Raw genomic sequence first — 27,861 nt, 5'->3', positions numbered from 1 at the left:
TGCATCATTATGACAAAAGTTTACGGAGGACACATCTTCTCAAGCTCACATAAGGTTCTGGCCATACCCATCTCAAGTATAACCAAAGAATCAACATCAATTCTCCTCGAGCATAAAGCACGGAAAAAAGTACAAAAACTCAATATAACAGCCCGGGCCTCCTTCCGATCTTTATATGCGTGTTGGATCAATACAGGAAGTAGATGTTGCATTATAATGTGATAGTCATGAGACTTCATCCCTTTGAGTTCCATGGACCCCTCCTTGACAATAATCCTCCAATTGCTACTAAAACCAACAGTGCAGCAAGATGTTTCTTAAGGTGGTAAAAAACAAAGATTTCTCGTCAGGTGTAAGACAGAACACTCCACGCTTTTTACGATTATTGTCTGTCACCCAATACTTCTTCTTTATCCCCAAAGGTTTCAAGTCTTTGCGTGCATTGAGATCATCTTTGGTTTTTTTTGTGTCCAACATCAAAGCAATAAGAATTTCACATACGTTTTTCTCTGTGTGCATCACATCAATGTTATGAGGAACGGGGAGTTCTTCCCAATATGGAAGAAGTTTAGAAAATATTGACTGCTTCAAAAAACTAGAATCACTGTCCACATCTTCCTCATCCTCAGAGTCACCACCTCCCCGTTTCCTTTTCTTTAACTTTCTCCATTTCACTTTGAGATTATGAGTTAACTCTTTAACCTTCCCCCCAGACAGACGTAGGGGTTGTGACCTAAGCTCTTCTTCCTTGTTGAAAGTAGATTCTCTCACATCAAATCTATTTGGATCTAATTGCGGCAAAAATCATCTATGACCAAGGTAAACATTTTTTCTCCCATGAACAAGTCTCACAGTAGATGTATTTAGACCACAAAGGGGACAAGCATATCTCCCCTTAGTCCACTACCATAAAAACGAGTTTACCCGACAGACGCTATAAAGAATAGCCGACAGTTTCTGTCTGTGGGAAGTTACCTACGTATTTCGTCTGTCGGGTAAAATCTGAAGGTCTGTCGGGTAAACTCTCTAAGTATTCTATGGGTTTTAGATGTGGCCGACGGTGTTACTAGAGTTACTAACCCTCGGATAGGGTGACGGTTTTCACTAGTTGGTGAGTTCCGACGGATTTAATAAATTTCCCAACTATTGTTTAATATTTTGTAGCCGCGGGGTATCTTCCAACCAATTTCAACTGTCGGCATACCTTTCCCAATTATCAGGCGCCAAACTAATTTCGTTAATTTCGTTCCCACTAAATTTATTTGGAAAAATAAAATAATAATAAGAAAAAAAAAACCTAAAATCTATTTTTCCTCTCTCCCTCACAGTTGCTGCCGCTTCAACTCTCCTTCCCACTCCAAAAGGTAACGTGCACTCTCTCTTTCTCTCTCTCTCTCATTCTCACACTCTCTCCCACTCCAAAAGGTAACGTGCCCTTGTATTTGAAGGAGAAGTCTTTGCGGTGAAGAAGAAACCATGTTTCTCTTTTTCAGGAATTATGTTTTATTTTAATTCAGTGGTTCTCTTTAAATGTTTTCAGTGTCTCTTCAAAAGAGAAGTCTTTGAAAGTACGCTTAACATGATTTGAGAAATTAAAAAATATATTAGGCTACAACCTATCAAATAAAAAGTTATACGTCAACTCTTCCATTTCTATTTATGGAAGTATTAGAATTTGAAAGGAACATTGCCCTATGGAAGATGGAATCAATTAATCTTTCAGTCTTGCGCTGTTTCAGGAAATCGATCAGCCTGCTTTAATTCCGCATATAGCTGAAGCTAGCTCTCTCAAATATCCTTACGAAGTTCTTTTCAGGAGCTTGCACAAACTACTGATGGATACAGCTACTTCAGAGTACGAAAAAATATTTTTAAATCTCTTAGCGTCTTATATCAAATGCAATAGTTTCTAAATAGTGCCTTGTGATTTTTTTCTCATTCTGTAGGTATGTGTTCTGTAATGATTTGTTTGGGGAAGAGTCCATATTCTATGACATATTTGCAGGTAATAACAGTACATGTGCATTAATTTCTCTATTGAATTTTTTCCTTAATTCCTTCTCTGTTGAAATTTGCAGTGCTAGAAAGGATAATCATGTTGTTTTCCAATCTAAATTACATTTGACCTTTTCCTTTTGGATATTGATATTTATGTTTATAACAGCCTTCTTATAGGGTGGTGATATATAGACCCACTATATTTTCTAACTAAACCCACTTTTAAAATTTTAGACTAAAGTGCTCATAAATTGAGATCTACACCCACTTTATTTATTTAATTTTCTTTTATTTGCTATTTTTTGTTCTCATTTGTTTTTCCCCCACCCCAAGTTACCAACATGCTAAATTGGATGACATGATTTCATAGAACTGTAGTGTTGGCAGTGATCAATATGGGTTTTGGTTGTGAGAATCAATATTCTTTGTTTTGTCAATCTGTAGATTTTACTTTGTGAAAGAGTTACTTGTGTGTGTTGATTGACTTTTGAGTATTGTTATGACAAATATGAATTAATAAGGTTCAACCGTATGAACATAAATCAAGTAATTTGTTATTGGAACTAGTGATAATTCTTATATCCTTAAGCTATAACTATCAGGAGTCGTGGAATAGTGCTCACAGTTCTATGTTGCGAATCGATTAATGTGCATAGTGTTTCATGATGTTGTGAATCAGGTGGTTTGCGATTTCTTGTATGTTTTAGTTTCTCTATTTGTATGTGTACTGTCTTACTTTGGTTGTTAATTGTTTTTTTTTTGTTTTCAGTCGAGTGAAGAGGCTTCGGAAACAATGAGGTTACTTCTAGAAGGAAATATAAAGGTAGACCAACATAAGATAAGTTTTGATTGTTAATTTGTACCCACAGAGTAAGTAATATTGAATTTCCATTTCCTCATTCCCACACCTTTTGTAGTGTTTTCGTTTTCATTTTTTGTTTCTCATTTTTGGTTTTTGTCTGCTTAGATACTTTTGCTGGATTCTCAACGATAAAACCTGCTGATTTGGATCAAAAGAGAATCAGTTTCGATTTTATCGATTCCCCCGTCTCACCTTTTCTGCATTTCATCTTCGTAATCTCCATTCCTTTATTAATAAGAAAGATTAATTAGAGATCTTAACTAAACCAACTGTAATTGTTTCTTTCTTTGAACTGATCAAATTCTTCATTACTAAAAAAATTTCAATTTCATTTCCAAATGGCTTTATCAATGCCTTGTATCAACTCTGTCTATGCCGATCTGCGTCACTAGTAATTCTTTTTCTTACTCTCTGTTTCCATTTTTTGTTCATTTAAACTAGACAGTGATGACTTAATTATTATTCCTTTTTTTTTTGAATGGGTAAATTTGACAAAGATGAAGGTTGTTGGCGTGTCGAATGTAAGACACGTGTTTTCAAAGGAGAGAGGAAATAATGGGTTTCTCAATGCTAAGAAGGTATATAATTTCGTGACCTTTCTTAAATTTTAATTAATGTTTGTGCTGCACCTGGTTATTGTTGGCTCTGCAGTCTTCTGGCAGGATAACTATGACTGTAGCAATAAATGTTTCTTGCTTTAAGGGTGTATCAATGGCCCCTCCAGATCCAATTCTTAGAGTTTCTGAAGTGTTTAGAGTAGACACAATCTCGGAGTTGGTGCCTACATGTGGTTAATTATGGAGATGCTGCCGTCATGCCTGGCTTAATTGATGTCTAAGAAGCTAATTTCTCCCTCTGTCTTGTATGCTTGAATGTAATTTTCCTTTGAATTCACTTGTATTTGCATACAGATTTCATGTAGTTAAGTTCATCACAATTATTATGTCGATGAGGCTAAGGAGACATCAATAGTGAATTGAGGCGTGAAGTAAAGGCGAATAGGAATCGTGAATTTCTGATTGTTTTATATTGGTGGAAGGAGTGGGGCATCAGTACTCTTTTTAGGGGTCATGAAGTTGGTTTTGGGACTAGTTTTTGGGAATTCATTTGTGAGGATATTGAGTCAGTTTCCTATTGGGATTTTGGGAGTGCTTCTGTTATTTTCTGGGATTGAATAAGCTATGGCTGCAAGAGATATGAACAGTAAAGAAAAGTCTTTTGTAATGTCGGTTTGTGCTGCAGTGTCTTTAACTGGGTCTAGTATGGCTTTGGGTTTCGGATGTGGGATTTTACTGTTTTTGGTTTTGAAGTTGAGAGAGATGAATTGCTATGTAGGTGGTGGTGGATTTTTCAAATCAAGGCCTTCTGATGCTGAAACTAGTGTCAATTCTTAAGAGTTGTTGTATACGTCCCCTTGGGGGGCTTGGCCTGGTAGCTAATGTAGTGGTGTTATTCAGTGAAATGAGCCGAGCATTGGAGCAAGAGAAGTCTCTCCTTAGTAACTATGAATATGTATCACTAGCATAATCTGCTCAATCTTTAAACTCCTCTCACTTTATGCCTTTTTTAGTTTTCACTGTAGTTCTTGTTAATCCTATATCTCTATGTTATCCTATATTTCATATGTAGAGCATGCTTTTAGATATGTGCATTTTCTTGGTGTTTACCACCTATTTATACCCCCAAATGTTCACAACATGCCTATATATATGTAGGATCATATTACTTGATCATTCCACCTATTTAGAAATATTATATTGTGCACTGTGCCTTAGTTAGGGCAAAGCAGGTTTAAATTACATGTTAGGATTGCTTCTTATTTAACCACAATGGTGAGGAACAACTAAGGTCTCATTTATTGTTTATAGGGAGACAGATAAAAACACTTGCCTTGCTCACTTTGTAAAGTAGCGAGGGCTTCTGGGAGTTTAATTTGTTAGTGTTGTTTTAGTGAGCATTTATGTACAAATATATTTCTTGTACTTATTTTTTTTTTTTTGTGTTATTGTTTCAGGAAGGAATGTTGATGGTAGAGATATCGTGGACGGTTCAATTTGCTAAGTATGGTCCAAATGCCGAACCAATGTAAGTTACTGATTTGTGCTTGATTATTTTCGTAATTGAATTTAAATTCATGATAACCAATCCAAAGCTAAATTATTAAGTTGATTCATCCTGTGAATAGTGTACTTGTGTATGGCGTGTCTGCACACCAGGGCACGCCTAGGCTCATGCCATGCCCCTAAGGCTTAACCCTGGTGCCAAGTGTCGCTGTGACTGCATAGATATCTATAATCTTTACTTTTATGTCATAAGTAGCACTCTAAATTTTACTTTTTGTGTTTTTTCTTTCAATAGTAAGAAAGGAAGAGTGATAGAAACCTCTCCAAACCCAAGAGGTAGGTCAAGAAGTCGCAGCCCTCGACCAAGGTAGTCATTCTTGCATTAAAACTTGATTTTGTTCTTGTATTTAAATATGGGATATGGATGGATGTTCGTTCTATGTACTAGTTTATAGCATTTAATTTAATTTGATTTGTTTTTCTTTTTGTTTGTTTGTGGGTTAGAGTTCAAAAACATGGTTGAGCGGGTGCTGAGAAATTGATTTTTGTGTTAGGGTTGCACAACGTTGAATTATTCTAGGCTCCATCTTTGGTTCGCTAAACCGTCTTTAGTCATTATGTGATCTGTGCTGGATTTTTCGAGGTATGTTTTTTAATAATTACTAGATCTTTTTTAATATTTTCTTGGATAATTCAACGTTGAATTATTCCAAGCAATATCGCATAATTGGCTTAGCACAAATTAACAAAACCGTGTTGTGCATACATTTTCTTTTACCTTATAGTAGTGATGAAGATTTATGGACTTTCATTTAATTAAGTACTAGAAAAAAAGGGATGTGTAGGGTGTTTTCTTTTACCTCAGCTACTTCTAGTTGGTTCCACAACTCCCAAATGTCGTGCACTATCAAGTACTACCAAAAGGACTAACTTGGTTGCATAAAGTAGTTTTGGTCTTAGTTACTTTGTTAGCTACCCAAAGATTGATTTTACATATCTAATTAATCTTTTCACGTTGGGTGCTTATCAAGTACCACCAAAAGGACTAACTTGGTTGCATAAACCTCGATTGTGTATTCTGATATGGCTCTAGTAGTAGTAAGGTAGTAGCATTCAAATACCTTTTACTAAATATTCTCTTATTTGACATTCAATCAAGGATCTGAAGATGCAAAAAACTGTTGGTGACAATCTTAATTTTCACTCATATTTTGAATTCTGTAGAGAGGGAGGCAAGAATGCAGTACACCTGCATCCTTTAAACTGGATTTTTTAAGCTTTTTAACTGAATTCGAAGCTTATCTATATGGATCTATTATTACTTTATTAAAGGTCTTGCATCATTCTTCTTCTATAGCCTGTTGGCGTTGTTGGAGCGATTACACCATGGAACTTCCCTTTAGCAATGCTCACTTGCAAGGTATACTCTCTAGTTTAACCCATTTTGCATATAGTTTGAGATTTTGAATATGGATACCTTTTTTGTTTTTGCTTGATGCCTTTATGCCTTTTTGAAGATCATAAGCTCTCTATTTATGTTGTTTCAGTCACTCCCGCTTCTAGCTTGTGGTTGTACAAGAGTTATCAAGCCTCCTCAACTTTTACGGCGGCTTTAGCGGTGGTGAGCTTTCTCTTCAAGCTGGCATACTACCGGTAAACTTTACTACCTATATTTTACAACGATGGCCACATTGTCGTCCTTTTAGTTCCATGCTTTCTTTTTCACACGACAATTTATTTTTTTTATTTTTTTCTTTCCACTGGCCATTTATTTCTTGTAGACTTTTAGTCAATTAAAAACTTGAAACTGAACCAATTGAACTTTTCGTGTATTAGAATCCTTTGGTTTTACTTGATTTGATGAGTTTTGCAATTGGCATCAACTGAAGTGAACTGTTTTGGTGGCTTCAAAGAAATGCTAAGTTTGATTCTCATTACTTATGTTTTGACCAAGTTTTAGACTACTACTAGTTTTAGCTATGAAATTGACTGACTTTTTCCAGGGTGCCTTCTTTCGGTAGTTTTGTTTTTCAGATCTGTACGCAAGTCCGACTACCTGGCTATGCGTCATGGATTCATTAGTGTGAGTTTTTGTCTACAACAAATCGTCAGATTCCTTCATTTTTGTTTTGTATTGTGCTAAATTTTTATTCTTATAGGTTCATTTATCCCCTGGAAGTAAGTTCAACTTTCAAAAATATATCAAAAGGTCATTAGAAGACGATTTCAAGATAGTTGTTGGAATTAGGTATGACATTACTGGTTGTGGTTCTATCGTAAACTTTTCTAGTTGTGTTGGTTTTTGATAATGGATTTCTAATTATGCATTTTAATTTCAGAATCGCTCCATGATGTCAACAAATCCTTTTTGCTATGGCCTTTCGGTTGTGGTATTTTTGCTTCAATGTGTTCTTCTTGAGCTCACATCTTTAATCAAACATTTTTCTGGTTATTTATATTCTCAATTCAAATTCAATTTAAGATGCGATCTTTTCATTGGATCATATTGTTATTTCCGGGATGGCAGCGTTGTTGTGGATAGCCGTGTTTCCTCTACTTGTAAGCAATTTTATGTATTATGGTAGTAGCTTTCCTAACTAGTCTTTGAAGTTCAATCTCACCTGAATCGCTTGGCGGGTGCAATCTTAGGAGTGGGAACAAAGCTACAAGCTATTATAACACAGATGGCTCTTGAAATCCAAGATAGGCATGCAGTTGTCCAAGGACGCAGAGAGGGCGCACAAATAGAACTTAAGGCTTTTGATTATATTTTGGTTAGTGTACAAACTTCAAACATTCTTCCAACACATGTTTTTCATTCTGTTTTGATTAGCAAGTTTCTTACATTCAAACTTAAGGCTTTTGATTCTGTTTTGATTAGCAAGTTTCTTACATTCTTCCAGCACGTGTTTTTGTTTGGGTATTTTCATGGGCAGGGATTTTTTATTTGGGTATTTTTAGGTACTTATAGCTAGAATAGAACAGTTATAATTATTTCTAGTTCATAAGAGAGTACTTCATGATCTTCTTCTTCTTCTTTTTTTTTTGGTCAGCAAAACTCACTTCAAGATCTTGGCAAATGGATTACCAACTTGGTGAGACGCTTTGGACCTTAGTGATTTTGTTAAAGGGTTGAATCACTACCAAAAAAACGACTTTACCCGACTGACTCAAGAAAGATTACCCGACGGTTTATAACCATAGGAAGTTACCAACGCCTTTTATCCGTCGGGTATTAGTTGGCCATCCGTCCATTGATTTCTCGGGGGGTATTCCAATTGTTTTATTCTGTCCGACGGTTGCACGAGAGTTTTTAGCTATCGGCTAGTTCGATGGGCTTTAACTATTGTTTATTTCCAACGGTGGCAGTAATTCTTAACCGTCAATATATCTATTCAATTATCAGGCGGCAAAGATTTCACTTCCCACGACTAAAATTTCATGAAAAATTAAACCACCCTAAAATTAAAATAATCTAAAACTGCCGAGTTTTCAACTTCTCCTTCTTCTACTGTTATTTGCTTCTACAATAGCTGCTGATTACGTTAGACCATTACCTCGTGAAACTCTTGAATTTCATTGGCACCACAGACACCCTTCTCAACCTGAACAGGTAATTTCAATGTAACTTTATCAAGAGATTGTTTATTAGATGAGCTTACTTCTAATACAAAGTCTATACAGAATAGAGGCAACTTAAGTTTTCTAAAATCTTTTGTGTTGTTATTCTCGACAGACGCTTTAAAATGCCTTGTCACCGCATACAAACTTGGAGGTCTTTGGGTGAGGAAGTGATTTTGATCCGAAGGGAAAAGTGAGAATGAGGTATTTGCCATTATTTTTCTTGAATTTATAGTACCATGGCTAAACCTGAACCTTTTTAATACCAGTACGAACAGGTGGATTGTTTTATAGCGTTGAATTGAAATGCTGTAAATATATTAAAAGATTCTCATAAATGTATGTGAAACCTATGTTGGCAGATCATGCACTTTTGCCAAAGTTTTATGAATGAGCTATACCGATATTTGGGTCCTGATCAGGTAACAAGACAATGATGGCTATATATATTCCTTTATCCAAATCTTTCGTTTCAAGCATCAAACGCAAAAATAGACATGAACCTCCTTTCTTTATTTTTAGATAGTGGATGTAAAACTGTCAAACAGGAAGTTTACCTTCAGGTGTTTTGTCTACAATGAAATTTCAGGATCTTCCTGCAGAAGACATGGGTGTTGGTCTGCGGGAGATGGGTTACCTGTTCAGACAATATAGGCGTCTAGCTGGTCATTTTCAGGTAAAGAGTTCTACTAACATACTTTACTGATTCTCATCTATGACTTTATCTAACAAGATATGGCTGTTGGCATGGAGTTCTATTACCCTGGAATCTCGATACATAATTTACGTATTCTTTCTTGCTCTTATAATGTTATTTCTCAGGAATATATTTTCCTATAGTTTCTGATTTTCTGATTGGAAACAAAAAAAAGAAAAAGAAAAAAGTGACCGTTGAGCTTGACAAACAATATGAGTTTTATACAGTAGTACTTCCTTTTGTAAATTCTAACTGCCTTAAGCATGGGTAAGGGTTTCAAACAAAGTATATTCTAACTGCCCAGGATTGGTTAGAGATATGAACTTGAGGGTCGTCCAGAATGGGGAGATTGCATGCTCAATTTCTATGTGCTAAATGTAGTTAAAAAGGTTACTTAAGATTTCAGATGTACTTATGCTGGAAAGAGGAGAAAACAAAGAGGTACTTAAGAATTCAGATGAAAGAAATCTGTCCTGCAATTTCTGTATTTCAGTTAGTTTATGAGTTTCAGAGCTGCACATTTACCTTACAGTATCTTCCAATTGAAGGTTTGTCTGCCTTCAATAAAGTTACTGCTGAATTGCTATTAGAGCTGACAATCCTGTCTATGTACATAAGCGAGATGCAATCATTTCTGATATATAATTTTGATTCCTTATTTTCAGGTTGCTACTGTTCAAGGTCTTTCAGGGGCCAGTTCTCTCCGTCTTGCTTCCGACTTATAGAAAGATACTTCCCTGGCTCGAAGTGTTGATATCATCTCCAACTTTTTCAGGTAATCACAAGAACATTTTCAATGATTCAAGAGTTTTGTGGTCTGAATATCGATATTATGATCCCAAGATAGTTGGTCTAGATTTTAGTGGAATGATATCAGACGTAAAGGTGATATGATGCAGGGAATGTGGAAGACCCTTGCTGAGAGATTTTTCATGTGGCTAGGGGGGTTCCGCTCATCTGAGCTTCTCAAGTACATGCATTGTCTTCTCCTTGTACCCATTAATATTCAGTGATCATGCAATGGCATGCACATGGATCATAAGTAAGTTTTACTACGATATTATCTGATTTGTCATGTAGGAAATTTTCTTCCTTAATTTGTTATCTGTATGATATACCTGATTTGTCATAATCATGAACTTAAAAGATCTATTTATCGGTCTTTCACTGCAGGAAGGGAGGGAATTCTGTCGGAGGCATCACACCTTCTTGACATAGGCCTTCTTCCAAATTCAAATTCTGCAACTCGAGCAATTGGTTACAGACAAGTATGGAATATCTAGTCTATTTTTTTTATTGGTTTGCAAATTGGGGACATTGGGACATTAGGCCTCTTGATAGGTGGGAAGGGCATTTTAGTTGCATCAATTGGAAGACTTTTCGGTGTTTCAATGATAGCAGCAATAGGAGTAGGCCTTCTGCTTGCACATGGCGGGGAATTCGCATTTGTAGCTTTTGGAGAGGCTGTTAATCAGGTTTGTTTTTCATGCCTTAGGTACATTTCTTGTAAGTATTATTTCTTATAGTCTGAAAAGAAACGTAAATGCTCATTTGCTCTTTATGGATAATTTCTTCGATGCGAAATTCGTTCGAGTATTGAACGCAGACAAGAGAATGTTACATGCATATGTTCTACATGGCTTTGATTCTTTGCGGCTCACCTTTATAGGTCAGAGTAAGACCTTTATGGAATTTAAAATGGGAGATGAAGATGTTTTTAAGGATTCAAGACACCACTTTTAGCACTCTATTCTAAGTGTTGGCTTTGAGTCAACCTCAAAATTGTTGGCGTTGTGTTTGCTATCTTCTTATAATGGGAGGACGTGGAGTTTCTGAGAAAGAGAAAGAGAGTGCATGTAAAGCAAAAAGGAGGTCATGGAGTTTCTGAGATGGAGAGTCTTTCCTTTGCTTTCACTTGTCATATCTTTTTTGCTCTTCTACATCAAAACTTCCTCCAAGCTAACTTTTCTTCTTTATCTTGTGCTGTTCCTTTTTTGTTGTTACTATATTGATACTTGTTTCTTAAAAGTTTCTTGCCGTGAATCTTTATGTATGTATGTAGGCCAAGTAGTTTATTTGGTAAAGTTTATTGGAGTCTTGTTACCACAAAACGAGGTTCAGAACCCGCCAGAACCCTGATGAATACCCTGTGTTACATGGGCACTGTGATCTTACGTTTAAAAAAGACAATGTAGACAATGTAAAAAAGATTGGTGGGCTAAGTCTTGATGAGGTACAAAACACAGGAAAGCTGCTCCTTTCGATATCTTATTTCGTGGCATTGTTTTTGTTTTTGGTCTTTACAAAACAATGAGCTGCTTATTATCAATAGTTCTGTTGGCTTTCTTTAGCATGAGATTAGTCTTTTATCATACTAGATAAATTGTTTGTTGAAATTATAAATGTAAACATGAGAAAAGTTATTACAACCGTTATTAAAAAAAGGTTTGGACAAAAGAAAATTTCCAAAAGAAAGTTGTTATTGACGAGTAATGCCATATAATTGGTCTTACATTATTTGTAACTATTTACTCAAACCATTTAACAGATGAACTACTGTAGCTTTACCCTTGACTTCTCAATACTATAACTGATCAGAACCCTATCTTTCTTGCAGTTGGCAAGGGAAACCATGTCTTTTTGGGTGAAAGCTTTCTCAGAGGACACAGCAAAAAAGACTGGAAAACTTTGGGTTCATCCAATTCAGACCTGGAGGTAGCATTTCAAGTTGTTAAGCATGTTTAGACTTTGGATTTTCTATTGCCACCACACTTAACCAAGATTCGCTAGAGTTTATGATGCATAGTTTTCCCCAATTGAAAATTTCTTGGTGACTTTACTAACTTTATTACATCCATTTTATGTGGAGTATCTCGGTGACTAATGATTCTTCTTATTTTCCATAGGTGAATACCATGGAAATAATCCCGAAATGTCAAAACTGCTCCATAAAGCAGTTCGCCAAAAGAATGAAAGTGCATTTACAGTTTATCAGCAGCACTTGGCTAACTGACCTGTGAATGGGAGTTATCAACGCTTCTTGTTTGACTGGCGCATCATAGTATTGAGCTTGTTAAAATTCTCCTAAACTTAATTAAGGAATCTTGATAGATATATATATATTATCTGTTTTCTATATAGGTTCTTCGAGACCTACTTGAGTTCAAAAGTGACCGGCCTTCAATTCCAGTAGGGAAGGTTGAATTTGCAGCTTCCATTGTTCAATGCTTCTGCACTGGAGGAATGTCACTTGGAGCAATTTCAAGAGAAACTCCAATTCGTTGGAGCCCACTTACAGACGTTGTTGACGGATACTCTTCAACACTTCCACATCTTAAGGGCCTTCAGAATGGGGATACCGCAACAAGCGCAATCAAACAGGTGATGTCACCGAAAGCTGTCTAATGCATCTTCTAGTTCACATGACTCTTTGTCCCTTCTGCATGGATGTTTGTTTCAAATATTGTATTTTGCTTTATTTCTGTCAATCCCAACACATTTGAAGCATCTTATGTTTTTCATTTTTTGTATCAATTCATTGTCTGACCAAAACTTGAGGCATAGTTGTATCATTCAAATGTTAGGTGCCTTCCCTGTGATAAGTTAATTTGTTTTTCTGTTTTTTGGATTGGTACATATAGATATGTATTATATATATAAACAGAGGTTATAAGCAGTAGGATGAGATATCCTAACATAAAACAACAACAAAACAGAGAAAACAAAAACGCACTAATCATAGCCTAACAAGGATTCCCATCTGAACACAAATTCACCGTAAGGAGTGTCACACCCTTTGAAAACGTTTTTGGGTAACTCTTTTGAGTTTGACAAAACACAAACAATTTCATAAGTACCAACTCTTCTTAAGCCCAGTTATCAAATATATTGTTTTCTCAGGTTGCTTCAGGACGTTTTGGTGTTACCCCAACATTCTTGGTAAATGCTGATCAGTTAGAAATCAAAATCGCTCAAGGTGCAAAGCCTGGGGAAGGCGGCCAGCTTCCTGGGAAAAAAGTCAATGCATATATTGCAAGACTTAGAAATTCCAAACCTGGAGTTCCACTTATATCGCCACCTCCCCACCATGATATTTATTCAATTGAAGATCTTGCTCAATTAATTTATGATCTTCATCAGGTGAGAATTACTTATTCATCTATTTCTTTGTTTTTTTCTGTGTGATTTTTGTTCCTTTCTTTTGTTCATCTCCTTATTACATTATTTCCCGTCAGGGAGTTGTTCAGTTATCATTTCTTTGATGTTCTTTGTATTCATTTACATGCTAGCTCAAGTATATTATTAACTTGTTAACAGGACAACCCTAGGGCGGAAGGTATTTGTTAAGCTTGTAGCAGAAGCTGGAATAGGTACTGTTGCTTCTGGTGTTGCAAAGGGCAACGCGGATATAATACAGGTATTACACGTTGACAATTGTTGATTGGTTATGAGTAACTTTGTGAGTTCTTGCATCCAACTATTTAAGGGAATAATTTGGTCATATTTATGACTTGTGAGGCCTAGTTACCGCCCTAGGTGTTGTCAAGCATGTGCATGAACATCTGAGATCTTTTTTCAATCGCTGATCCCTTTAATATACATAATCACATATTTATGAGTCTCTAGTAACTCTGGATTTTGCACTCATTGTTTGTTAGCGTCTTGTTGTTGGTCAGTGAAGGACTTTAAGTAATGGAAAACATGTGCAGACACTCATTGAAAATGGACTTAGGGAAATGGTTACTATCAGAGTTGATGGTGGCTTCAAAAGCGGTGTTGATGCCCTAATGGCTACAGCAATGGGTGCTGATGAGTATGGATTCGCTCAGTGGCAATGATTGCTACTGGATGTGTGATGGCTCGTGATTTGTCACACAAATAACTATCCAGTTGGTGTTGCTAGCCAGGTGCTTGAAAATTGCTTTTCTTATTATGTGTTCATGTATTATTTTATTCTTCCTAATATGTGTTCCCTTATTTTCTGCAGAGGGAAGAACTACGTGCCCGTTTCCCTGGGGTGCCTGGTGATCTTGTCAAGTTGTAATATTTTTTTCCAGCACTCCATTGAAGATTTGAAACCTTGATTTTTTTTTTCATGTTAGATTCTGGATATTGAGAAGCTTCCTAGATTTCCACAGTCTCTCATTCTTGAGGGTGGAAGTATCCATGTAGATGGAGAAGGTAGCTTATTGTTATGTGTAAAAGTACTTGACGTTACATACTTCTTTTTATTGGTATATCAAATTATGTTTCCCTCCATGATCAGTAGGTAGATTTCTATTAGAGGCATATCAAATACATCTCCCAGGAGACGTTACTAGTAATCTTGTGATAGTTAAGTGATCTAGTGACCCATGTCAGAGATGCGAGCTGGTTAGACATTCAATGGTGGCGTTACTATGTGCTTTAGAGCTGACCAGTCCTAATTTTGAATTTCAGTAGGTTGCTAAACAATTGGTGCTTAGTTATTGCTAGGGTACTAGAGATTACTAAGACTGGTTGCTAGACAGATGGTGTGGTGCTGATTTTTAGTTTATGAAGGAAGTAATATGTATACTTAGTGAACGACATGTTTTATTCTTGTTTTTTTTTTTATGAACACATTGTTTCTTTATGAATACATTGGTGTTTGTAGCATTTGAGTGGGAACTTGCAAGAATGTAATGTTGGGATACCTGAAACAATTATTATAAGAAATATTTTTTTTTAAATAAAGAACTAATACCCGACGGATAAAAACTGTCTAGTAGCAAACTACCCGACGGCTAGCAGTTGGCATATCCGACGGCTGGTGACAGCTGGTCTAACCGACGGTTTATAACAGCAGAACTATCCAACGGTTTTTAATAGCCGGAATATCCGACGGATTTTAGCAGCAGGAATATCCGACGGTTTTTGACAGCAGGAACTATCCGACGGTTTTTGACAGCCGACATATCCGACGGTTTTTAACAGCAGGAATGTCCGTCGGCAAAGATCCCCAACCCCGACGGCCTGTTGTGACCAATAAAAACCGTCGGAAGTCTATGCCGACCGAGCATTTTCCGACGGTCTTGCGGCAGTTTTGGTCTGTCGGGTAATACCTTTCGCGACAGCCATAGTCAGTCGGGTAAAGTCGTTCTTTTGGTAGTGAATCAAGGTTGCATTATGAGTAATCTATTATGTGGGATATGCAAACTTCATCTATTTTGGTTTTTTGAGTATGTTTGTTGTAAGTAATGGTACTAGAAATTACTAGGATTGGTTGCTAGACAGATGGTGTATGTGGTGCTGATTTTTGGTTTTTGAAGGAAGTAATATGTATACTTAGTGAACGACATGTCTTATTGTTGTTTTTTTTTTTATGAACACATTGTTTCTTTATGAATACATTGACGTTTGTAGCATTTGAGTGGGAACTTGCAAGAATGTAATGTTGGGATACCTTAAACAATTATTATAAAAAATATATTTTTTTTAAATAAAGAACTAATACCCGACGGATAAAAACTGTCTAGTAGCAAACTACCCGACGGCTAGCAGCTGGCATATCCGATGGCTGGTGACAGTTGGTCTAACCGACGGTTCATAACAGCAGAACTATCCAACGGTTTTTAACAGCAGGAATATCCGACGGTTTTTAGCAGCAGGAATATCCGACGGTTTTTGACAGCAGCAACTATCCGACGGTTTTTGACAGCCGGCGTATCTGACGGTTATTAACAGTAGGAATGTCCGTCGGCAAAGATCCTCAACCCCGACGCCTATTTTGACCAATAAAAACCGTCGGAAGCCTATGTCGACCGAGCATTTTCCGATGGTCTTGCGGCAGTTTTGGTCTGTCGGGTAATACCTTTCGCGACATCCATAATCAGTCGAGTAAAGTTGTTCTTTTGGTAGTGGTCCTACATCCAGAGATGTTCCCAAAAGCTGGGAAGTCGTGAATTGTCCATAAGAGAACTGCACGCATATTGAAGACATCACCCCTATTAGCATCTTTGACTAGCACTCCTTTATCCCACAAGGATTGCAATTCATGGACCAACGGCTGTAAATAAATATCTATATCATTACCAGGTTGTCGTCGTCCCTCAATGAGCAGTGCTAGCATAGTGAATTGTGGTTTCATACATAGCCAAGGAGGGAGGTTATATGTGACACACATCACTGGCCAAGAACTATACGATGTGCTTTGCATTCCAAAGGGGTTGAACCCATCAGTGGCAAGGCCTAATCGAACATTACGTGGCTCGGAAGAAAAGCTTGGGTATGTCCTATCAATGTGTTTCCAAGATGATGAGTCAACTGGGTGACCCAACTCACCATCCCCCAATCTATTTGTGGAGTGCCAACACATAGCTTTGGCTACCCAACCGACACCGTACATTCTCTTCAACCTATCCCCAATTGGAAAGTACCGCAACTGCTTCGCAGGTAGTCTTACACGATTTTTTCTCTCCTCAATTGTTACAATTTTATATCTCTACACCTTACAAGTAGGACATTCTTGCAACAATTCATTTTTCTTCCCCTAATATAAAATACAATCATTTGGGCATGCATCGATCTTCTCATAAGTTAGCCCCAACTCTTTAACTAATTTTTCAGATTGATACGTGTCTTTCGGAACTTTATTATCCGCCGGCAACACTGCCTTAAGTAACTGAAGCAACTCGGTAAAACTTATGTCAGACCACTCACGTGTAACTTTGATTCTAAACAGCTTTATGACAAACCTTAAGATAGTGAAATTCTTGCAACCAGGATACAAAGCACTCATGGCCTCTTCAAAGTTCTTATCTGACAATATTGATTCAGCATCATCAATGCCCGGTGCCTTTCCATTATCAACTCCGAGACCTCCAAGAAATGAATCTAACTCTTCACCACCAAATTCTTCAATCACGGTAGTAAATGCATCATTTATATTCATCTCATGCAGATTAGAGTTCCCATGGGACTCCACATTCGGATCATGTCTTTCTTCACCATGAAATATCCAGTGTAAATATGTTGGGTTGAATCGGTTTTTATAGATGTGATACCTCACGAGTTCGTAGGTTTTTGCTTTCCCTCCATTTTTACACACACGACAAGGACACGACATTAAGAGCTTGTTACGGTAGTTTTTTACCACAAAGTCCATAAAATAGTTTACCCCATTTATAAAGCGGGTGTCATGGCAGTCTAAATTGACCCAACTACTTCTATCAGTTGGAGAAAAAACCTTCATGATGTATCTATAAATAAACAAGAATCACACAAGTTCAAAACTTCAAACTATATACAAGATAAATAGCATGATCCATTCATAAATACACCTATCCCAAACCCTCATCTCAAGAAAAAAATGTCTAACCAAATTAACAAAATCTCTAAAAATGAATTATTTTTACCGGACTAGCAAAAATCACATAAATATGTATTTAAAACCTAAGCAATTCGTAATGAAAAAAAAATTGTAACAGATAAAGCAAAAGAGACAGTAACCAAACAAATATCAATGTAAATCCATTTTTGAAATAAATAAATGTGTGCAATATGCTCAAACTAAGAAAACTAAAACTCGGCCATCTAGGGAGGTCACATTGATTAGAAAAAAATATATATTAAGAGAGCATATCCATATGAGCTAAATTGAAAATTAAATAAACCCATTTCACTCAGACAACCAATAACAAAATACATTTAATAGTTTGACATCTCACCTTCGTAGTAAGTAAAACACTACAAGAGAACCCTGTAAGTACTGAGGCGTACCTTCTTGAGCTGAAAAAAATGCGTAACAATTAAATATGTTTCTATCTATATGTTTCAAACCAACAAAGAATTAATAATTTAATAGTTATATATTAATACTATATATAGTTAGAAAAAAAATTGTTCTTTGAAAAAACATCCATGAAACAAACAGTCAAGGAAAACACTCAAAAGCAGTAATATAGCAGTAACATGATCAAAACTTAACAAACTTCAACCTTATTTTCATCAAAAACTAGCAGTACCATCTTCAATTATCAGCAAAACATCAATCATACAAGTTAAAATAAGCAAACAAAATCAAGCACTCAAATCTCAAACCGAACTAAACCAGTGAGAACCGCAACATCCACATATAAATAAATCAAATAAATGAAACCCAATTAACTAACAGTGAAAAAACAAAACCCCAACTTAAAAAAAAAAAATAGTAACTTTAATCTAACGTACGTCAAATATCAAACTACAACTTCAATCAGTTTGTTGGTGGTACGTACAACACACTTAATTCCAAAGTGAAAATCGTATGTAAGTTGAGATGGAAAAGAGGAGTTTTGATTACCGATAGTTTGAAGATAAAGTTGAAGGCAATTCAGACGTCCTTTGTGTGTAACAGCAATAAAAAGAACACCTTTTACTCAATTTCCATCCAAAACAAAAAAAACGCAACTTTTAATAAACTAAAAACTTAAAAAAGATACCTTTAAGCTCTACTTTGGTGTTTGATGAGAGAGATGGTGAGAGAACCGATAATAGTGACGAACTGTAATGGAAGAAGATGAGAGAGATGGTGAGAGAGGCCGTGGAAGTTTTTTTGTTTTTTTTTGCTACAAAGTCGGTGGAAGCTAGAGGTGGTGAGATTAGTTCCAACTTCTCTGTGGGTATCTAATTTTTGTGGGAGGGAAATTTTGGTGCTCCGCGCCCAAAACTTTGGAGCAATGTTGGATATATACCGAGGAAAGATAACCGTGGGTGAAAACATACTATGCCAAGATCTGATCCAACGGTCGAAGCTGTGGGAACACCCACGCGCTGTTATCGTCGCGAAAGGTTGCAAAATAGTGTCATGCCCTGCTACGACAACTATAACTATGTCAACAGCTGGTGACCGTGGCTAATAATTCTACAGCTTTGGTCCGTGGCTAATGCTCCGGGTTATCCGTGGCTAAAGCCCCTTTTTCTTGTAATGTATACTTGGGTGTCGGCAGAGTAGTTGGCTTCTCTTTAAGGACAAGTTAAGTAGCAAAAGCCGAGCTTGAGATATTATAAACACTTACCTGTTTTACTACCTCTGCCAATGTAGAATATTAGACCCAAATGCACATATGACAGCATTAGGCTCTGATTCTACCTAAATTGATGTTAGCAATGCCATATAACTAGACCCAAAAGCAGAGTGTGTTATCCCAGGGCATTGTGGTGTTTTTTTGTCTGTTTGCCCTTCCTTCAAACTTACTGAATGTATGTTATCAAGGTGGTTTTTTTGGGTGGTTTCCCCTATGCTTGACGAGGGACAGAGTCAAGTTCATTTTGTTGTAGAGAGAGTCCAGTTATTTTGTTGTAATACTTGATGTACATAAATGACGGTTCATACAGAAACAGTCTTGTATATATATACATTTTCACTGTCGTGTAAAAGTTAGGTTATATATACATATGGTTGTTGGAAGGATGTCATTATTGATTTCCAGATTATGACAGGTTTAAGTATACGAAACGTTGACCAAACAAAGGAAACTCTGCCCAAAATTCGATAGAATTTGGATAGCGTAACGCCTCATTCTATTTCTTCATATATATTTGGAGTTATCATAGCAAGCTTATAAGGATATTAGTTTTACGACTGGTGCTAAGTGGTGGTTTGGATTAAATCTTGCAAAAACAATGTGATGGTTGAGATTTCCTTCGTTGCCACAAGATTTGTATTGCTTTAAAGAAATTTAATAAGGAATTAAACACTTAAAAAAGAATTTAATAAGAGTTTGTTTAATTAGGAATTGATGTCCTACAAAATAGGAGTACATTTAATTAGGACTAAAAACCTGAAATAATAATAATAAAAAAAAACTCCTCAAATATGTTAAAACCTTGCCTCTTTTTTATGCAAAAAAAAAAAAACAAAACTCCTCAAATAACGTGTTAAAACCTTGCCTTTTATTTATGCAACCGTACATAGCAATAACTTGAGCCAATTCATGCCATTTAATACCATACACTATAATTATATATTAACTAAAATCATTCAGTACCAAAAAGAAACTTCATCTACCTTATTTTTCCATTAAAAAAAATAAAAATATGTTATTTTATTTCTATTACTAAAATTTTAATTTTAAAGTTGAACTACAAACATATTTAATATTACGGTAGTCAAATGTATCTCAACCAAGCAGGGTATGAAATGGATTCAAATGACATGAAGCATAGCCACAAACAACAACTAAATATATATGCACATATACTAGGCATATAGGGTGACAAGGAGCATAAACATCGAGTCATGTGAACGTTAATGTTAGGATAATATAAGAACATGTAAGTATAATAACGTTAGGGTGACAAGGAGCATTATTCAATTTTTAATACTTAAAAGAACATAAGTTGGAAATTAACTCTTTGCCTAATTCTATTGATCGTGGTTAGTTGAGCTTCAATGTTTGGGTAAAGTAAAATAAAGATGTATACTTAAAAAAAAAAAAAAAATGTTCCTCATCTATAATCTCATATACCGTAACAATTAAGTGCAATTAGGAGAACAATTATTTTTAAAAGCTTCGTGACAAAGTCACGGGCAATTTCTAGTTGATACACATACTAAGAACTTAAGAAGAGATAAAACAATGGATATTACTGTTCCAGCCCCCACAAATGTGTCCCAATAAAAGTCCAATTCAATACAAACTCACACTCAGAGCCCACGCTCAGAACCAACCTACTTACCTACCTACAATAAAGCCTATGCTCAGAGCCCAAAAAGCCCACGCTCAGAACTTATCTACAATAAAGCCCATACTTAGAGTCCAAAAAGCCCACGCTCAGAGCCCATGCTCAGAGTTTATCTACAATAAAACTCATGCTCAGAGCCCAAAAAGCCCACGCTCAGAGCCCATGCTCAGAGTTTATCTACAATAAAGCCTATGCTCAGAGCCCAAAAAGCCCACACTCAGAGTCCATGTTCAAAGCATATGCTCAAAGTTTACATACCTACACATAAAATCAATATTAATTGCGCACATGTTTTGCGAGGAAGTGGTTTGACCGAGTCAAACAACAGTCAAACAACTTCCACAACTCCGTCCACATTCAAGATTCACTTCCATCCACTTCATATCGCGTGATTGTTCTCCAACAGTTCTCCAATTTTATCCCACGATTAGAATATTAGAGAATAAAGAAGTTAACTGATCACTGATCCTACCTATAAAATCCAATCTTCGTCATTCTCCAAAACTATGCAATTGAGACTTGATCCCAAGACAATACAATATTTGGGTATGTAGGCAACTTCAAACCGAAGACCAATCTCAATTCTCAACAACAACCATCCCATTCGCAATCTCTTCGGAAAAGATCACTTCCGACCCAACTGGTGTGTTTTGGAAAATCTTGTCGAAATATATTTGGCGCCGTCTGTGCTCCTACCCTCAACCACAAAACAAAAGTTACATCAATGGCTTCTCAAAAAACAAACAACGGTGAAAGTTTCCCTCTTGCCGCACAAGTTCAGCACTCACCTTTTGCTGGGAATTCACTTTCCAAGTCCGGTGGTCCTCGTCCATCTACGACTGAGAGAGTGGGTATTCATGTATCCGATCCATCAACTCAGGTCTACCGTCGTCTCCGACAATTGGAGAGCAAGAATAAAAATCTGAAGAAACAGCTGCGTTAACTTCTCCAAGATGATTCAGCCACGACAAAAAGTGTTTGGGATCGTTTGAACTCTGAAGCATCTCTGTCAAAGACTCCAAGCACAAACTCCTGCACCAAGAGAAACTGTGTGAGTCGGTTACGAAAGGCTTTGTGCAAACAGAATGTGCAATGCCGAAAGCCAACACTTTCCAGTGTAATCGTAAATGAATCCACAAACTCCTCTACCGACCTTGATGTCGACCACCCTGTGAGGGATCGCCAACTTACAAAAGATCTCATGAAGAAAATATGTTTAGCCGATTCAAACCATACTAAGGGAGATCGGAAAAATATCCATATAGGTCGGCAAGGTAGACTACCCAACCAATGAAAAACCAATGAAGTTCATACCCCAAGCTCTAGGAGGGGTAGGTAAGCCACTGCAAGTCTTCGTCGTAACAGCAGTATGCACCGATCTCGACAACAACACTATTCACCAAGCAGTTCCAGTCATTGTCACCAAGTTCGGCGATTTTTTGAAAAAAACGCGTTTAAAACCCGAGATATTGGCAAGGCGTCTGGTTCCAGTTTAAAACCCGGGTTTTTAAAAAAAACCCGTTTTAAACTTAAAAAACGTTTAAAACCCGAGATTTTGAAAATCTCCCGTTTAAAACTTTTTTTTTTTTTAATCTAAAAGAAAACACGAAGAAGAAAAAGGGATTTTGGAGTTTACCTTTTTGAAGAGTGGGCATTAGATTGACTTATTGAGATAGTTTTATTTTGTTTTGAACTATTAATAATTAATTATAAATTTTAAAGTTATTTACTTATTTGTAGAACTTGATTATGTCATTATGGTTGGTAATTAGTAGTATATTATTTAGAGTCGTGTTTTGGTACTAAATCTAAAACTTCTAGTATTTGAATGAGTAATGATAATTTGATACTTTCATGTATTTGAATTTTCTTTCATTTGTATTATTTTTATTTTTATTTTATGTGTCAATTCTTTTTTCCACTCTTATAAAAAAATCAAATTCTTTATCTATTATATTCTTTATCATCGGTTTTTACCGTTTCTTTTATGTATTGTACGTATTATACGTTTTAAACCCGTTTTTTATGCCCCACGTTTTTTTACGCTTTTTTTTCCGTTTTTTTCCCGAGACGTTCCGTTTAAAACACGAACTAAGTTTTTTTCAAATACACCGTTTTAAACCCGTACCGTACTTGGTGACAATGGTACTTCCAGTTCATAACCTTATCGCTCAAGGTGTAGTCCCAATCCAAGAGCTCATTGTCGGCCAACATATGTTGACAATGGTAGCCATGGAGATGGAGACTCACTTGCAATAGGTCAATAAAATGGTTGTGACAATCCAACACTCCATCCGTATTCTCCCGATGTTCACTATAGGAGACGAAAGAACCGATCTCCACTACTGGCGCGGTAACCTTACCTTTTGGGAAATACAACAAAAGATAATGGGCACAAAATTCATTTAGGTAGTCGTATAGAAAGATCATTATCTGGTTTTCAAAATTGAATCGTTCGAGAAGCTCGAGAGTCGTGGTGAAGGGTGGGGTCTGAGTGCCTGTAGACTTGTAGTTACGAGTATGCGAACCGTGCTACGCATTAGTGTTTTTTCAAATCTTTAAATCTGTCAGTTATAATTTAAAAAATAATATAAAAACATTAAGAGGGGTTGAATATTATTTGAGTGACGTGAATGAGGTTTTCTAAATTATTTTAAATAATATGAAGCTAATTCTAATTTCAATAAAGTGAGAGAGTTTTTGATAAATTGTTTAAAAAAGAAGAAGTTGATTAGAATAATTAAGGGAGGTGGTTCTAAAATCATAAAATAGAGAGATTACAAATACACAGTTTCGGTTGAAAAAATTTCCTCTTAAAAATCCGACTATCATATAGTGTAGTTATTCCTTACAACTTGGAGGGGAGGTCCATAATTTATTTTAATTTCTTTTGTTGGGTGGTCTGTTTCTTTTCTCCACCAAATCCTTTTTAATAGTTTTTCGTACATTTTCTTCCCTTTCAGCTGTTTTTCCAATTTTATTGCGCTAGTGGTCTTGTATGAAGAGTGTTCATGTCATCATGTGCCTCAAGTAGCCAACTTGCAATAAATACCCTTAATTGATGGAACGAAAATCGCGTTGTACATTTTTGTTTTCCTTGAAATACAAAATTATGTACCTCTTTTGGGTGGGGGTTTAGTTCGAAAACACGTTTTGTTTGACACACTAAAAATCAACTTTGAACCAAACAGTGGATTACTCGTGATAAGTTTCACGACTTGTACTACTCAAGGCCCAAAATTTCGATATTGGTTCATATATCGGTGTACCCAAAAACCGATATATATATCAGATATATCGGATATATCTATTTTTTTGGTGACCAGTCCAAACTATTTAAAATATCATAAATATAATATCGAAAATATCGGAAACATATCGGAAATATATTGGAAATATCGGATTTATATTAAAAAATGGTCAAAAAGTCAACATATATATATCGATTATATCGGAAATATCGATTATATCAGCGATATAAAATTTCATATCGGAAATTCTGATATATATCTGAAAAAAATGGTTCAATATTCGGTGGATATATATCGGAAATATCGATATCGGTGTACCAATTTACCGAGATATATCGGATATATCAGCAATATTTTGGGCCTTGGTACTACTTACTATTTTGTCAGGATCCAGTCTCTAGGTTACTCCTATCCAGATTCGAACCCTAATATAATCTCCGATACCAAATGTTAAGCAACTGATTAGTTTTCTTTAAACTCAAGTTGTCAAAGAATGTATATTCAATTATTTAACCAGGATCCTTACAAAATAGTAAATGGGATGTTTCTGTTTCCGATTTGATATGGTATTGTTTTCCCTCTACTTTGAAATTGTAGAGAAATTAAAATATGCAACCAACTTTATTTACCAAATACATTTGGGTGTTTATTAGCCATTTAAAATAGTTTTGCAGCATAAACAACAAGTTCGTTTAGCCCTTTTAAGAGTTTGTCTTGGGCCCCCACAATTTTAGAACTGGTCTTGAAGCTCCACCATGAAAAACAATGAATTAGAAGTTGATTTTTGGTGGTAGTGAAGATATTCTCCTGACAATATAGATCATTTTTAGAGAAAATCAACACATTCGAAGTTATATATATATGAGGGATCCGTTTATCATGGTTTATACCACGCTCCTTTACAAGATTAGTTAAAAGCTAATATTTTATGGATATGATCTCCTAAATATGAATATATTTTTTACAAAAATTCGACTCATTTGGAAATCTCTAACCTAATTAAAAATTGTAGACAACTTTAGTTTTTTTTTAACGACCTTGATTTTTTGATTTAGCAATCATCGTTTTACATTGTTAAACATCATCAAATGAGCTAAAATTTTGTGGAGGTCATCTTCAAGATTTGTTGGACATATCTACAAAAAATTAGATTCTAGTTCATCTTGTGGGTGAAGTTGTGGGCCATGGTATAAAACATGCTATATTGATCCCTCTCCAAATATATATATATATATATATATATATATATATATATATATATATATATATATATATATATACGGTTAGGCTAGGTGAACAGCCAATTTTTGACCGTTAGATCGTTAGATCATCTAAACTAATATCAGAAACCAACTTTAAGCCTTAAGCACAATATTCCGATATTTTGATATTTCAAAAAATCACCATTTTCGTCTCCAAAAACAAAACTTACGATACTGATTCAAACAAAACCCCAAATTACACCATTTCAAAATCAAAATCACCCCAAATTATTTAAACAAATTGGATTCAAAATCAAAATCAAACCCCAAATTATTTAAACAAATCAGATTAATCAAAATCAAACCCCTAATTATTCAACCGAAAAATTCAAACAAATCAAACCCCCATTCAAATTTTGGACCAATTTCAAACCCTCATTTTCGATTTAAGGTATGTTTTCTTCGTTATTTAAAAATATATTGTGTTATTAACTACTTATATGGTAATTTTATTAGGTTGTGTTTATTGGCCGGATGTTAATTTTTATATTTTAATTTCCTGCAGCCGATTTACTGCTAATACACAACCGTTAGATCACCCAAAATTGTGCATGTATGGAGTCAACGGCAGAAAATGTAACAATCAGTATCGACGAAGATGTAGTTGTTGGGTCTTCTTCGAATAAATCCCCAGATAGAGAAATGCATAAACTAGTTGCTCCGTTTGTAGGAATGATTTTTAATAGTGTTAACTACTCAAAGACTTACTACAAACAGTATGGTCTACAAGAGGGATTTGAGACTCGTGTTCGGTCGACGGATAGGAAAAAAGGTGTGGATTTTGCTACGGGTTGTTTAATGGTTTGCGCACGTGAAGGGGTCTATAAGAGAGAAGTGGGAGAAGTGGGTGTTTCTAAGAATACGAGCACTGTCAAGTGTAGTTGCCCCGCTAAAATGCGTATTATGAAAAGAAAACACGAAGAGATGTACTCTGTAAGCTGCGTTGAAAATGAACATAGCCACGGTTTGGTTAGTCCAGCAAAGAGAAATTGTATGAGATCGAAGAAAAATATGCCTGAAGCGGCAAAGAGGTTGACTGAGATTTTTAGTGAAAATGGATTACCTGTCGGAAAGGTCGCAGCAGTGTTTAATGGGGAAGAACTTGGGTTTACAAAGAAGGATTGCTGGAACCATCATTATGGTTTGACTAGAAAGATGCCTAAAGAAGGTGATGCAACTGCTGTGCTTAGATATTTTATGCAGAAGAGTGCCGAGGATCCTCAGTTCTATTATGCTATTGATCAAGATGAAAATGGGACTGCAGTAAACTTTTTCTGGGTTGATGGGAGGTCTCGAGTGTAGTATGAGTATTTCGGGGATGTTGTCTCTTTTGATACCACATATCGTACGAATGCATACTTTATGCCTTTTGCCCCTTTTACTGGAGTCAACCATCATATGCAGTCGATTCAGTTTGGTTGTGCGTTGTTACTTAATGAGACAGAAGATACATTCATATGGTTGTTTAAGGCCTGGCTTGCAGCCATGGGTGGTCGTGGGCCAAGTGCAATCATCACTGACCAGGATAGAGCGATGACTGCAGTCATTGCCAAAGTGTTCCCTAATACTCGTCATCGTTACTGTCTTTGGCATATTATGCAAAAATTTCAAGAGAAGTTGTCATTTACTAAAAATTGAGACCGGTAACCGATTTGAAGAACACTATTTCTTTCTCGTATAGGATTAGTGATTTTGAAAGAAGATGGCATACAATAATAGAGAATAATGAGTTGCCTGAAAATCCTTGGTTGACAGAAATGTATAATATACGGGAGAGATGGGTTCCTTGTTATCTCAGTAACACATTTTTTGCCGGTATGCATACAACTGGGAGAAGTGAATCGATGAATTCTCATTATGACCAATTAATTCAGAATTCGACAACTAGGCTAATGGAGTTTGTACATGGTAATGAGAGGTCTTTGGCTTTGATTGCTAGGAATGAAAGAGATTATGATTACCGCGACCGAGCATAGTTCACTTAATTGTGGCTAAAGATGCTTTTCTTCCTTATGCATCTTTGCGTCGGTCTATACAATTAATGCATTCAATAAATTTAAGGAGCAATTAGAGAAGGCAAAGATGGAGTACAAAATTGATGGGGACGAGATTGTCGACAATGGAATCGGAAGCTACATGGTGAAATTCAGAGACCCGCAGAAGAAGTCCGTTTGGAAAGTGAGTTTCAATAGAAGAATCTTAGAGGGAGACTGTGAATGTAAGTATTTTCAGTTTATGGGGTTACTTTGTGGTCACATGTTAAAGATTTTTCAGCGTTATGAAATCAAAGAGATTCCAAGGCATTTTCTTTTAAATCGGTGGATGCAAAAGGCAAACACGTATAGAGCGGAGTTTGATACTGGATTAGTGGTCGACCATGAAAACCATGAACCTTTGAGAGTGGCTCATTGTATCAAAGTTA

At 36.1% G+C, this 27,861-nt stretch overlaps 1 protein-coding gene, 2 long non-coding RNA genes and 1 pseudogene across 5 annotated transcripts; all 4 read left to right on the top strand.

The window, feature by feature from the left end:
- Window positions 1-8,703: 8,703 nt before the first annotated feature.
- LOC147474874 (uncharacterized) lies at window positions 8,704-12,356 on the top strand. 2 transcript variants are annotated; one of them, XR_015209123.1, is made up of 8 exons: window positions 8,704-8,748; window positions 8,907-8,966; window positions 9,134-9,220; window positions 9,907-10,016; window positions 10,141-10,283; window positions 10,415-10,716; window positions 11,859-11,956; window positions 12,148-12,356. It is a non-coding gene; the product is annotated as an uncharacterized LOC147474874 (long non-coding RNA). The 2 variants fall into 2 exon arrangements; XR_015209124.1 differs by lacking the exons at window positions 11,859-11,956; window positions 12,148-12,356 and adding an exon at window positions 10,911-11,652.
- A 26-nt stretch (window positions 12,357-12,382) lies between these two features.
- LOC147474873 (ferredoxin-dependent glutamate synthase, chloroplastic-like) lies at window positions 12,383-14,079 on the top strand (annotated as a pseudogene). The gene is made up of 4 exons (XR_015209676.1): window positions 12,383-12,622; window positions 13,142-13,381; window positions 13,559-13,658; window positions 13,951-14,079. The product of XR_015209676.1 is annotated as a ferredoxin-dependent glutamate synthase, chloroplastic-like (transcript).
- Window positions 14,080-14,106: 27 nt separating this feature from the next.
- LOC147474872 (uncharacterized) lies at window positions 14,107-14,500 on the top strand. The gene is made up of 2 exons (XR_015209125.1): window positions 14,107-14,148; window positions 14,229-14,500. It is a non-coding gene; the product is annotated as an uncharacterized LOC147474872 (long non-coding RNA).
- Window positions 14,501-25,994: 11,494 nt separating this feature from the next.
- Window positions 25,995-26,741, top strand: LOC147474871 (protein FAR1-RELATED SEQUENCE 7-like). The gene is made up of 2 exons (XM_086585210.1): window positions 25,995-26,513; window positions 26,643-26,741. Exons 1-2 carry the CDS (start codon window positions 25,995-25,997, stop codon window positions 26,739-26,741), a joined length of 618 nt encoding a protein of 205 aa, XP_086441336.1.
- Window positions 26,742-27,861: the final 1,120 nt, after the last annotated feature.

Source organism: Coptis chinensis, chromosome 9 (assembly GCF_015680905.1).
Source record: "Coptis chinensis isolate HL-2020 chromosome 9, ASM1568090v1, whole genome shotgun sequence".
Lineage (NCBI taxonomy): Eukaryota > Viridiplantae > Streptophyta > Magnoliopsida > Ranunculales > Ranunculaceae > Coptis > Coptis chinensis.
This window is presented reverse-complemented; position numbering and strand designations above follow the sequence as displayed.